The sequence below is a fragment of the Vanacampus margaritifer genome, chromosome 10 (genome assembly GCF_051991255.1).
Source record: "Vanacampus margaritifer isolate UIUO_Vmar chromosome 10, RoL_Vmar_1.0, whole genome shotgun sequence".
Lineage (NCBI taxonomy): Eukaryota > Metazoa > Chordata > Actinopteri > Syngnathiformes > Syngnathidae > Vanacampus > Vanacampus margaritifer.
Window position 1 is genome coordinate 21,631,184 of NC_135441.1, and position 13,880 is coordinate 21,645,063.

General features: G+C 40.9%; 1 protein-coding gene across 2 annotated transcripts; it reads right to left on the reverse strand.

Moving 5' to 3' along the window:
* Window positions 1–513: 513 nt before the first annotated feature.
* eda (ectodysplasin A) lies at window positions 514–12,926 on the reverse strand. 2 transcript variants are annotated; one of them, XM_077577390.1, is made up of 8 exons: window positions 12,508–12,926; window positions 5,136–5,235; window positions 3,387–3,425; window positions 2,824–2,994; window positions 2,462–2,496; window positions 2,305–2,356; window positions 1,966–2,090; window positions 514–1,701 (listed from the first exon to the last, which is right to left on the reverse strand). In XM_077577390.1, exons 1-8 carry the CDS (start codon window positions 12,832–12,834, stop codon window positions 1,441–1,443), a joined length of 1,110 nt encoding a protein of 369 aa, XP_077433516.1. In that variant the 5' UTR covers window positions 12,835–12,926; the 3' UTR covers window positions 514–1,440. The 2 variants fall into 2 exon arrangements, with proteins under 2 accessions (XP_077433516.1, XP_077433515.1); XM_077577389.1 differs by having other exon boundaries at window positions 1,960–2,090.
* Window positions 12,927–13,880: the final 954 nt, after the last annotated feature.

Here is a 13,880-nt window from a genome sequence, read left to right on the forward strand (position 1 = left end):
GGAAAATAAAGCATGAAGAGAACATTTTGTTAACCTCACTGTCTGGGTCGTCACTAATGATTTAACTCTCAGTAGTACAACATCCATCTTGACCTAGAATACTTTTTGCTTATTGTATTATATTGACAATATGCTCTTTCACCTTTTACCACATACAGTGGGATGGTTTCATTTACTGTTGGAGAGCAAAATATATTTTATTCTACAAACACTGGAACGGTGTACCCAAAAAAAACCTCAATGTAATGTTAAATTATATCTCCAATGGAGGAAGTCATACAGCTAACATAGATACTTGCTCATAAATGTGTTTCAAAAATGTTGCTAAGGTGAACACTATCCTTAGGGATAAAGACAATGGGCTCTCTCAGAACATCACTTAAAGGCTCGTAACAGATGAGTTCCACATGAAAGAAAATAGAAAAACTTAAGAATCAGTAACCACAGGCTATTCAAGCATAAATGACATACATTTAGACAGAACAAAACATTTTAATCCATCAATCAGCTCAATTTACAAAAGTATATCCCATTTTTATATACAGTATGTACACAGACGTATAAACAAATTTTTTTCCACGTGTATGCATTCATACGGTAACTCAACAATAGCACTGTCACAAACCACTGATATTCTGCAGGGATATTGTAGTGCAAAATGTGCGCAAAAAATAGTGCTGATGCTCTGAATACTTCTTGACTCCAGTTGCTTGGATTTTCTCACCCTTTTTTTTTTTTTACTTTAAGCCCGTAGCTCACTGAGCGGTGAAGGTTTGCGTCAGGTTTCGTTCAATGTTACAAACGGTCGCAAAGACGTTCACAAAACGTTTTGAGGGTTGCAAACAGAAGATGTCCAACGTCTTTATGGCGCTTTGCAATCTTGAAGGAACCAGACATCGGCTACCTTGGCAAAGCCATTGCCGCTCGGTAAAATACGGGCTTTAGCGCTTGAATCTATTGCTCTTTATGGCAAACCACAAGTAGGTAATAATATAGTTAAATTAAGTAGTGTACAAATAAATCACAATATGACAATTTGTAATTGCTGGTGCTTTTTGGAGATGCAAGATTACCCTTCAACAGTATTTCATTATTTTAAAATACCTGTCTGAGCAGTATCCTTCCTTGTTATTAAGAGAGCCAGAGAGGCTGGCGACTATAAATAGTGACATTTGTTTGATGAGCAAACAGACATTCAGCTCATCAAGGCCAATAGCACTGAATCAGTGGAAGCACAAGCAGAACAGTCCATCGCGTCCTGTTTTCTACCGGGCTGTGAAAGTGAGCTTGAGTGATCCTCAACTTTATCACCACACAGGGTTTCAGTGTCGTCCTAGCACATCTCACTGGGCTCTTAAGACTGGAAGTTTCAAGACACAGATCTAACCTTTTCTTTAAATCCAGACACCCTTGCAATAAGAGGGCTGATTATAGTAGTTATCAGTTCTGTCCAGCAGATGGCATCTCTCCAAGTCTGATACTTCCCAGGAAAGTGGTGTGGTTGGTCATACTGATGAGCGTGTCCTCATATACTATGCGGATAGATATTCTCTGGCCAGCACGAAGCAGGCTCACCCCAGCTGTGTAGCAGGTGTTGAACTTGCGCTGGCCTGTCTCAATGCTGCAGGTGCAGCGGAGAAACGGTTTGGAGTCTACCATCACCTCGTAGCTGGCGATGTCTGTGAAGTTGAGGTAGTACACCTGGTGAAATGCAGAGAGAGAAAATTTATGAAAGACTGAAGGCTCGCCCAAACGAGATATATTGTGTCCAGCTGAAACATTTGGATAGTTGAGTAGCTGACATGGGCTTCCATTAAAAAAAAAAATTACATTTAGACATGGATGGAAGAACAAAAGTAGGTTTCAAGATTTCAAAATTTATGACTAAGAGAAGGAAACAGGATTTGGATATTAAAATGACCATTGAATTACAAGAGTTACGTCAAGGACCGTACTCACTTCTACCTGACTATATATGAAGTAGACACCGTCCAACAGCACCTCTAGCTCTCCAGAGCGAGAGTGCATTTTAAACACACGGTGGTGTATGGACACCATCTTCCAGTTCCTGAGGATGCCTTCAGAAAGGTCTAAACATATCACAGCAAACCAGGAAAAGGCAAAGGTTAAGACTGGTCGTCACCTTGAACTACTTTGTAAAAAAAGAGCGTAATGAGTGAGTCGAGATAGACATGCGAAGATAATGTTCTGTTTGGATTGCCGCTGACATCATTCAGAAAGATATGTAACGATGAGAGAGTCTACATATTAGAAACACGTCAACTACAACAACAGATAACCCACCTTCTCTCACTTGGATGGTCGTTTCCTGTCCTTGCAAATGGACCACCGCAGGCTAAAGAGTGAACATGCCATGTCATTGACAAGGATGCACAGGCATTGATATCAGTGTTCTTGTATGGCGTGTACTGTGACTGTTTTTGTAGGTGACACACACTACCTGGAATTCTTTTGTTTTTGTCCGATCAGGAACTCCTGTAACAAAAAGAGAGACATGATGGGATTTTGGCCCATACCACTGCAACGTAGGAAAATCTGACACCATTGTGACTCAATCAAAACAAGCAACGCCGTAGACTACAAAAAGATCTCTGCAATCCCACACAATGTTTGACACCCTGCATTAGAAAATCTCACTGTTAAGGCGATGAGTTTATTCATTTTGACAACTTGAGCCTCCTCCAAGCGTGGGAACACAGCTACATGTAGGCTCATGCTGTGTAATCCAAGAACGGGCCCCAAGACTCGAGTTTGGGCTATTGTAGCATAGTATCCACTCATTTTCTATTTTGTATTTGGTACCTGCGGGGCCTTGAGCGCCTGGAGGCCCCTGTGGCCCAGGGGGTCCGGGAGGTCCTGCAGGACCCACGGCATTGCTTCCTGGGATCCCCGGGATTCCAGGGATTCCCGGTGGGCCCTGGGGGCCTGGGGGGCCGGGAGGACCAGGTGGACCTGGCACTGATCTTTTCTTTCCTAAGAAGATAAAATGCAAAGTGGTTGGCAAATCGTGCAAGTGAATTATTCGACAGTGATGATCTGAAAGGCCCAACGGTCAACTTTAAAGCAAGGTAGACATTGATTGAGGGATTCATAAATGGTGTGTGGAATCTGGATTACTGAGTTTTAGGAATGCGGTTAGTATTGGAAACCAGCTACGATCGAAATAACGATCTGCAGCCACAGAAGTCGAAACAAAAGTAACTCGACTTCTTGGTGACTGAAGATTTTGTCTTTGAACTTGCTGATTACTGCGACTTTGATGACTGAAACTGGATCTATATTCTTGTCTCCCTCAGTTGAACCCTCCTTAGATAATCCAGATGACTGAGCATTCTCATAGACAAACGATCAGAATATTTGATTACCTTTTTTCTTCTCTTTCCTTTTCTCTTTCCCTGTCGATTCTGGAAGAAAAGAAAAACAAAATGATTGCTCTTGAGTCCACTTTGTACCAATCATTATCTTAAATTCCATCTCACGAGTTCAGTTTATTCCGTGTAGGTATTCTCTCCATGCTGACACATTGGGCACTGAGCTCTGAAGTTAGTCCTGTGGGTTTGTCTAGTGTAGCAATTTGTAAATGTGGTTTCACCTCATCTGTATGAACAAGTGCCTTAAGCATTCACAGGCAGTGGAACTGGAGAAGATCATTAGAGAGATACTTTATCCTGCCAAAATCCTTTTCTTTGAATTAAGCCCAGATGGAGAATGCAGATGAAAGTGTGTGAATGTGCATGTGAGTTTATGTGTCTTTATTTTACGGCCATGCGCATATGTGTGCGGGAAGACGACGGTGGGGCATCCATGTCAGTGCGTGAGCCTACCGTTAGCATTCTTTTTTTTTTTTTTGTACGCACAGATTAAGAATTATTTCCAAAAGGCCGTCTCGCTGCTCTTGTGTTTACCATGTCATTACAACTACAAAGGCCATTTAACCTTAAAACCTCACAGTTTGAGTCCCCTGTGAACATATGGCCAGAATTTCTCCTCTGGCTACATGACTGGATGCATCCGCATAGATTTTTCTTAACGAGCAGCCCTATCTGAAATCTGGTGCCCGTTAGGAGGGCAGAGAACACACACTGACGCACACACATACACAAAACACACATCTAAGGCTGGGATTAGAAATGCCTTTGTCCGTATAGTATGAGCAGCGGAGAGAGCTGGGAATGATTAGTGTTTAGAGGCTCGGGACTTTACTGATTTATGTATAAAGTCTCAAAGGTGAGTTTTTTTTCTTCTAAATTAAACACAATCACCAACTCCCCTCCTCCCAAGTATTCAGTGTCACGCCACAGACGTCGGAATGCTTTGTGATCATGTAGCACTTGTTGCTTTCTCTCATGAAACTTCAAAGGGTTTGCTTTTTTTTTTTTTTTTTTTTTGCATAACTAACATTCTAAACAAAAACAAAAAAAAAAGATACTAAAGCTAATTCAAACATATCCGCCCATGTGGTTTGCTGTCTAGCCATCGATTATGATGAATCAGTTCCACCAGATTTATGAAAGCCACCAGTCTCAGATGATGACCGCCTTTTTAAATGATTGCATGGTTGATTGAAAAAGTGCATAATCTTCAAAACCATGCGTTTTACAATATCCTATTTACTGAAAGTGGAGATTGATCGATAATATGAAGTCTATTTGCTCAATGGAAATCTCAAAAAGATGTCTCAGGGATATGATATTTAAAAAAAAAAAAAAAAGGGGGAAATCAACAGATGTTTTTCTGTGTGGTGAAATCTATCCTTGCTTGCATCCAAGTAATAATCAATCCCATTCAGTTTTCTTGCATGCTGCATAATACCAAACGTGGATCAGCAGATTTAAGTATTAAAAAAGTCAACCAAATGTGAGAACCACTAACAATCTGTTTTTAATATTTAAAGGCCTTAAATCTGTACATCAGCCTCTTATTGACACTACTGAACCACCTCCAAAGGAACATTAAATTAGAGGACACATTTATCTGTCAAAAAAACATCTTGCCAGCTCAAAAAGGCTGCAGGTGCATTTGCCGTTTTTTTTTCCTACGATTCATTGAAGTTTTTGGAAACTATAACTGAAAAATAACCAAGCCTAACATAAAAACGGTGGAATACCACATACCTGTTTCTGGCTGCTTGCCGGGACTTCTTTTCTCCCTTTGAGTTATGCCTCTGTTATCTTCTGTGGCAAGGATGTCTCTATTCCTGTGTAGTAATTGTCCCTAGGAAAGGAAAAATAGGTACCAATTATTCCCTGCACTTTTATTTATACAGACACCATTTTATTCTAAAATAGCACTGCGCCTTATGTTCTGTATTTACAAGATAATGATTGATGATGGTTACAATTGAGCAGTGTTTTTCCAACACCATTAAAAGACATGAGCAGGCCGGAACGTTAGTTTGTGGTGAAAAGATGTGGGAGCAAGAACATTCGTGTCCTGCCAAGTTATTGTGTTATCCCACTGGGTCTGTAACCTATCCTGTAACTGAAGCCACCTTTGTCTATGTGTAGACGCTCTGCACATCCGCTTCGTCACGAACACTGTGAAACTCACGCTCATTTACAAAAGGAGGACATGAATTGTGTTTAGTCTGAGAATCACTACCCATTCATGTGACACCTGGTCCCATCCCTGCACAGTTATAGCGTGAATGGGCTAATGTGAGTCAATGAAAGGACTGACGTAGTTGTTGTGAGTTTGTGTTTTATTTATTTAAAAAAAAAAGAAAGAAAAAAGAACGCCATTGGGGAGTGAGTTCTCAGGAGCATGCCTTGCGTTGCACTTTGACTGTGTCTACTCGACCTACAGTCAAGTGAACTCTAGATGACATGCTGACCTGAGTGTTGATACTTTAAGACAAAATCAACTATGGCAGCGGAATGTTTCAAGTTTTGGAACTTTGGTTCATTGCATCATTACAGACCAAGAAGACAACAATGAACTCAATAGGAATGTTCAGAAGCACTTTCACTTTCCAGATTTTTTTGGATCAGTAGCAAGTCTTTTGCTCTATAAATTGTCTTTCTAGGTCCATAGTGAGTCTTAAACCTTCCACCTTCTGTTCCCAAAGCGTAAAGAGTTGAGTCTTTACAGATTGAGCAGCTGCAGCACAATCAGTATAAAAGTAAAGAGTTAAAGAAGTGAAAGTGGTGTCACACTGGAAACACAACAAGACCACCCATTGATCAACCAAGAGTTCAGTCAGCATAAATGGTGGTCCAAGACTTAGAGACTAAACATCTGCTTGGAGGCTAATGCAATGGACATCCTCAAAGCCGGGACACGTGCAGTATCTTAACTTAGTTCAAAAGGCTGTACATAACTCTGTATCGTTTAGTCATTTGGCTTTCAGTGAAGTGAACATAACTCAAGTTAACACAATCCCCAACGAAGAGAAATGTGTCCTCCAAGCTGGAAGAACTTCCATGTGGTTTTCTGCAGACTGAAAACACCATAATACGAAAACAGAGAAGCACCTCACAGTAGTTAAATGATGCATGTCAATGTCAAGGAAAGGATCCTCAAACGGATTGATTTCAAGGATGACGCTATTTAATTGAATCCTGCCAAAGGAATTTCCGGGTCCTTCAAAATTTACCAGCAATGTGGTCCTCCTTTCTGAGAATGTTTAATGACAGAGCCCGTTGTTTTTGGCCACTTCACGTTATTCATAATTCCATGAGAAGCTTAAAGGTAGAAAACAATGTCATTGCTGATAGTGGATCATACATTTACTGTTGTTTGTTGACAATTTATATTCGTTTTCTTGTACTTGTGTCTATATATGTGTATATATATATATACGATAGAATATGACTTTCTTATCTTTGCACAAGTATGCAGTTGGGCAGGAAAGATTAGGAATCTTTTTCCTAACAGTACGATGCTAATGCTTTGCAACTGTTAACCAATACATTTATGGATTAGTTAGTCTAATTAGGTCCACAGTAAAACAGATTACATCTCATAACCATTTTTTCCCGAGAACAAAGTCAAAATCCAACGCTCTCATTGAAACACCCTGACATTATTATTTTTTTCACAATATAAACAAAAAGCAGAAATAGAAAATACTTATCAGTCAAATGCATACACTTTTAGCTGGACTTGAATTAAATTGCGCCCTCTGCTGTTCGACATCACAGGGAAAACAATAAAGCACTCAACGCTTTTAACAACAACTACACGACCTAACTTCATTGATACAAACACAAATAGAGATGCAACAATTAATTGAATAATTGTTAAAATAATCCTTTCAAATTAGTGATTAAAACTGTCACTAATCGGTGCCCTAAGCATAAGGCTGAGCTAATTGATTGAATCAAACAAACAAGCAAACCAAAAAAAAAAAAAGACATTTTGTGGCACCATAGTACAGAACTGAAAGTAAACCTGTGAAATCTATATAAGAATCCTCCCCTGTTCCTTCTGACAGGGACCCTAACAAGGAATCTCTATCTTGACAAGCTGATATACATGTCTGACCTTCTGAGGATTTCAAGCTGATGGGGGGAGAGTGTGGCTACTATGGTTTATCGTCACACAGACCTCCAGATGTTTGCGTTTCATTTGGTGTGCAGGTGTCTCCACAGCTCCGCTACAGCTGTTGGCACAAGCGCCTGTTACCTCTCAAAGAATTGTGGGTGTATGTTCAGGCATATGGCATTAAACTTTCGTCTGTTCTGACAGCCAAACATCATCATTCCACATGCAGGTTTTGGCCCGAGATAAAACTGCAGCCGAATGCCAAAAAAGCAAACAAGCTACAGTATCTGCCAGGCTGCTACTTAGGTAAAACTGGTGTTTTAGATAAAGTAACATGAAATGATTTCAGGAGAACAACTTCATTAGAACATTTATAGCCTTCGTACTCTTCAAAGGAATGCAACGTTACAGTAAATCGGGAAGACAATGTGTTGGTATGTACGCCAAGTGCCAACTATTGAGTAAACCATTCTTTTTTTCAACCCAGGGAGAAAATGCTAATAATTAGAGGGCTTTCAAATCTTCAAAGAGATGGGGCTGCTGGTGTGGGTCAAAGACACGATTCCCCGTTGTTCTGTGAGGATATGACTAAATTTCAATCACCCTGGGGATGTGTAATTTTATGATCACAAGATTTTTTTATAAACACAGAGTAAGTTTCCCCTTCATTTATCCACTCCAAACTACTGGAATTCATAAACATTTTTAAATGGTTATCAGAGGGAAACACAACTATTAAACCACAATGCCCTCAATGTGGTCTCACTCATGATGCCCTAATGTGGAATTCTAGGGGCACCGGTAATTATCCAAAACTGCAGAATAGTGGAGAAATTCAACCACAAAATTGCAGTTGAAAAGTCAAGGTAAAACTGAGGGATATTTTTTAAGACACAAGATGCTCAGTGAAAACTAGTGGGTGCCCGTCAAGTGGTGACGATTTTTGTGTTCCCGACTCATATGAGGGTTTCTCATGAGTGCTCAAACCTCAGGTAATTCTAGCAGTGAGGCCAACAGGTCAAATGTGCAACATCATTTGCAAATTCTGACAACAAATGTCCCAAGGGGATGTTAAAGCAGGGGTACACACTCCAGATTAAGCACGTTTTGAATTGGTCCTGAGTCAGATTAATATGTGATGTGTCTGAAATTCTTCATTGGGAAAAAGGGTCTTGCATAGTTGGTTGCAGTCCCCCCCCCCCACACCTCTCACCGTGCCCACAAAAAGTAGATGGACAAATGTACACAAAGGAAGCTATGAAAGCCGTCCTAATGTTACACAAATCGACACTACGGCTACCATCTTTCCCACAAGGTTGCAGCTTCATGTAAGAAGCCGAGTGCTTTTACGAGTCTCCTGATTAATCCCTGATATTGGAGGCTCCGTTCTACAGTAAATTAGATGCTGGTGACAGCCCACCCGGGTGCTGCCACAGCATGTACGCTGGACTTGGTGCCCCATCAAGCTGACTTTTTGATAGCTGTTAACAGGACTCCAGATGTTTCAACATCTGTTTTGTGCAGGACTTTAAAGGCAAACATCTGAGCAGAAAATAAAATTCATACAATTGTTGTAAGGTATGCAAAAGTCTCATTCCTAACACTCTTAGACAACTCAATGCCCTTAAAACACAATAAATGGGATTACAAGAGTGAGAGGGGCATGATGTAAAAATACTTGCATTCTTTTTAAGTTAAAATTGCATCACACCTATCTCCAAACTTTAGAGCAAGACGCAGCCTGGAAAAACGTTTTAATGTTCTGAGTCGGGCAGGTCTGCTAGACAGCTGGGATTTACTATGTTATTGGAGGGCACACTAAGGGTACCTGTGTCTGTTTGAAGGGAGGGCGGTGTTTGTGTTCATAGTGATATCACGTGACCAAAATCATCTGCTCTTAGTATGAAACAAGTTGGATCATGTGTATAATCTTTATTCTGAATTCAACCGCATGACCAACATCGATAAATAGAGGATCTATTCAAAATCTGAAAAGCAATCAGCTTTCCTGTTAAAATATAATTTCTGATTTTGTTCTAGTGGAACGATCCGATAAAATAAGAGATATCTCATGACTGAGATAAAGGCAAAAAAAAAAAAGAGCAAACAATTTACAAATGTTTGAGAAGATGACGAAACATTGAACAAGCCGTGGTCTGATCGGGAAAACTCTTTTATGTGGCTTGTGGTTTAAGCAACGACATGACCAGCAAAGGCCCTGAGATTGCCTAGTGACTCATTCAGGGTATACCCGCCTCTTGCCCAAAGTCAGCTGGGCTCGGCTGCAGCTCACCCCTGACCCTCACGAGGACAGGTGGTCTAGAAACCGGATGGATTGAGAGATGATCAGTAGAGTGACATAGTGGTTGTTCGAGATGAAAGGCGTAGCAATATATAAAGTTGTTGTGACATGTTAGAATGGTCACTATTCTGCAAAGTGCTTCTACAGAACAAGTGGAGATGATCTTATCTACCTGCCAGTTGAGCAGAAGCATCTTTTCACGCTAACGCCAATCTGTGGCAGGGTTTTTACCTTCTTGACATGGATTCCCCAATTCCTGGTTATAAATCCGTCCCTACATTTTCCATACTGCTTCTGCTCATTGGGGTCGTGGGTAACTGACAACCTTCCTCGGCAAACTTTGCACATGAGGTGAAGTACACCTTGGATTGGTTGTCAGTCAATCACAGAAGACAGAAACAACCGTTGATGCTCACGTTCACACTTGTTCAATTAAGAGAAAATGGATGCTAGCACAAAAAAAACAAACAGACGACCTGTTTGAAATCTACCAAGTGACATTGAAAATGTCATGTGATACGACAGCTAATACACTTTGTATCTGGCATGTAAAAAGTACTGTATGTCTTTGTTCTCAAATATGCTCCAGTTTCCCAAGTATGCATCATCATCCCTTATTGCATATCCACACTTTAAATCGTTGCGACGCTGCTAAAGTGCCTTTGATGAAGACTTAAGTGAAAAATCCGATGAATAATGTTTCGGCCTCCAGAAAAGATTCTTCAAAGAAAAGTCTCAAAAGCTAACAAGTGCGGCAGCTGCGTCCAAACGCCACATGCTCCTGTTTCTCCAACTATGTAAACTGTGGGATGTGTAATCAGAGTTGTTTAATGCAGACATCTGGAGAGGACAGCATCACAGGGCGCTTAAATATTTACAGCTGGGCTACAGTCTTTTACCTCATGAAGCGTCACCATCTGGACTGAATACCAAGCCCATCTCCACGGATTCAACCACGGGTATCTCTCCTATCTAGAATGGATTTAGCGAAGGACACGGGAGGTTCATTGGATAGTCTCAACTTTGCGGTTTATTTTTTCTTGAAGGAAATTGTTGCAAAATAAACACCTACTTGAACATAGACATACCTAATGTTGAGTAAAAATGTCTGTACTTTGAGATTGGTGTGCACTCTGCAAATTTGTGATTTAACCTTTGGTTCAACAACACTGGTAAAATAATGATTGATCTTTAACTAATTTGCTCCCAAAAACGTATAAATACGTTCTATTTTAAATGTTTTAAGTGTCCCAAAGACGTATTTATACTTTTTTATGTTTGCTTTTTTATAATGCTAGAGCATACAGAAGGCTTTGATGCAGCCTCTCAACTGCACAGAACAGTTGAAGCAATGGTAGTTATTCCAAAAACGACCAACAGGTGGCAGCAGAGTATAAGAGATCAACCAGGGCAATGTTGCAAACAAGCTGATTTACCTAAGCAGATTTGTGAATAATGATGACATTTAGCTATTTTCTAATGCTGATTTCTGCAAAACGGAAACAGATAGAAATATACTTTTTTCTTGATAAAAGAAGAGACTCTAATCTTTCTTTTAGTAGGTTCCATGTTTTTTTTTTTTTATAACAGTAGAACACAATATTCTGTGGGCCTCGCAAAATCAGTCAAAATCCAGTAAAACAGCCGGGAGCGAAGGGGATTGCTTCAGTGGAAATGGCTAATGGTCAGTGTAAAAAGTTAGCCAGCCACAAACAGCCACAAACAATGGAGATATTAGAATGTGTAGTACAACTTAAACTTTCTCCTTTCGCTGCTGAACCTTGGCGAGTAAAATGGTGTGAGGAGTGTTGTTTCTAAAGCCACTGACAACATAATGAACATCAAATCGACTGCTGACAATAAAGTAAACCAAAGGTGAGGCTGGCTTCAGTCCCAAGTGGCCCATCTAAGTACCAATGAATGCACATCAAGCCTCAGGCTACGCACCTGCTCGAAGGCGATATGTTTATTTGGCTGACCACCTGCTCCAGCACTTTGACTTGACCTTCATTGCAAAACCAACCTGGCGCTTGTGCAACAATCTATTTACTGAGGAGGAGCTTTGAAAGCATCACATTTGTGTTGGAAATGTGTTTTGATTCAGCAAGAACAAAGCCAGAGTGCTGTACCACCTCCAAAGTTGAACGCCCCCAAAGTAACGATTTGGAATTCAGCCAAATTGTAACCGTCATCCCACAAAATGAACTGAAAGGCAAACTTTTATGATGCTATCATGTGATAGTGTTCAATATAAATTATTTAGTAGATACTGAAAAAGTACAGAAAAAGTAACAGCACATTTTAAGAGGTCTTGTTCTGCCTCGCCCTCTAGACACAATATTTACTAAAGTTTCCTATCAGATGAGTTAAAACAGTGAGAATTTTATTCTCATGAATGTCAGTCATGCTCACAGTAAATGAGTTTATATGTCCCTCAAGATACAATCTGTATTTGTACTTAATGGAGTCAAAGGGAACCTGTTACAGGTCCAGATGGGTATAGATAGGCAATGTTCCCAAGCTGTGGCAGTATTGTCAAAACCCTGTAAGTCAAGTTGACTATACTTTTCCCTAAACATTTACAGAAAGAAAGAAAAATGCCAGTGACAGCTCACACAAAATCTGCTAAACTATGTGTGTACTCATATATAGTTAAAAAAAAAAAAAAAAATCAAGTCTGCCAGTTAATATTTATTTACCTCGAGATCATCTGTTGAGCGGCTGCTGCCGGGTTCGAACCGCAGGGGGCCGGGAGGGAATACCGCAGATGCCGCGTTGCCCGAGTCGCTCCCCGCTAGTGTCAACATGGAGTCCCGCTTCTGGTGGATTATTTCCCTTTTGACCTCGGAGCGCAGGTCCAAGTAACAGACAAGCGTGACCGCGTGCAGGGAGAGTGACAGGAGGAATAATCCGAGGAAGACGACACTGCTGCTCCGACTCCGGCAGTTGGCGCTACACGCACAGGGCTCACCTCTGGGCATCGCTTTCCCCGTGAAACCATCCACGGGCAGTACATTGCGTGTCATCTTTTGGACAGGGGGCGCGAGTAAGATGCTCTTTAACTCGGCATAGTCAGCCGCAGCTATTTATTTACGTGGAGACTCATAAGTGGTGAAGCAGCAGCGGCGGCAGGTCGGTGCAAACTTCTTCCAGTATCTGGAGTGACACATTAGGACCCGCCCCCTCATCTCTGATTGGTTTATAGATCGGGCAAAGAGGTTGGAAACCCGGGAGCATCAGAGGCAGTGATAGGGCGACATCAAACGGATTTATTGCGGTACTGCAACGAGTGGGACTGATTACATGCTGTGAGAATAATACCCACTTGTTATTCATTGTGACATGGAAAAAATATTAGCGACCTCATTCTTGTTTTATTGTCTATTACATGAGTGTGAACACACTAGAGCGGTAACTGATGCCATGCATGTTGTTTGTCCAGACTTTTAACGTGCTATTTATCATTTTTGACACCTTGTTTTGTGTTATCGTGTGTGGGTGGTATGTGGAACCAAGCCAAACCACTGGACATGTGTGACTAATGGGATTTTTTTATTTATTTTTTGGGTGGGGGATTATGAATTTGCTTCATCTGTTACAGTGGACCCAATGGTGAGGCACCCACTGATTCACCTTTTTGCGGCTATATTTTTTCAATATTTTTACACACACAGAAAATTATCAGCATTTAAAAGAAAACGTTTTTCTTTATTTTTTCTTTAATGCATTTCAATGGGGTCAATTATACTAATTTTCATTATTTGTGGGCTGTCCCTGTCCCTATCCCCCGTGAATATCCGGCGGATATAGTTTTAAATTGTAATATCACCATTCACCACCAAATGGCATAAATCACATTTAAAGGAGTGAATGGTCTATTACAGGGGTGCCCAAGTTCGGTCCTCGAGAGCCCCCGTTTTCCATGATTCTCTCCACTAACACACCTGATTCATGATCAGGATCGTTATCAGGCTTCTACAAAGCTTGCTGATGAGCTGATCATTAGATTCAGATTCAGGGAGACATGGAAAACAGGCTGGCTAGGGGCTCTGGAGGACACCCCCCCCCCCAT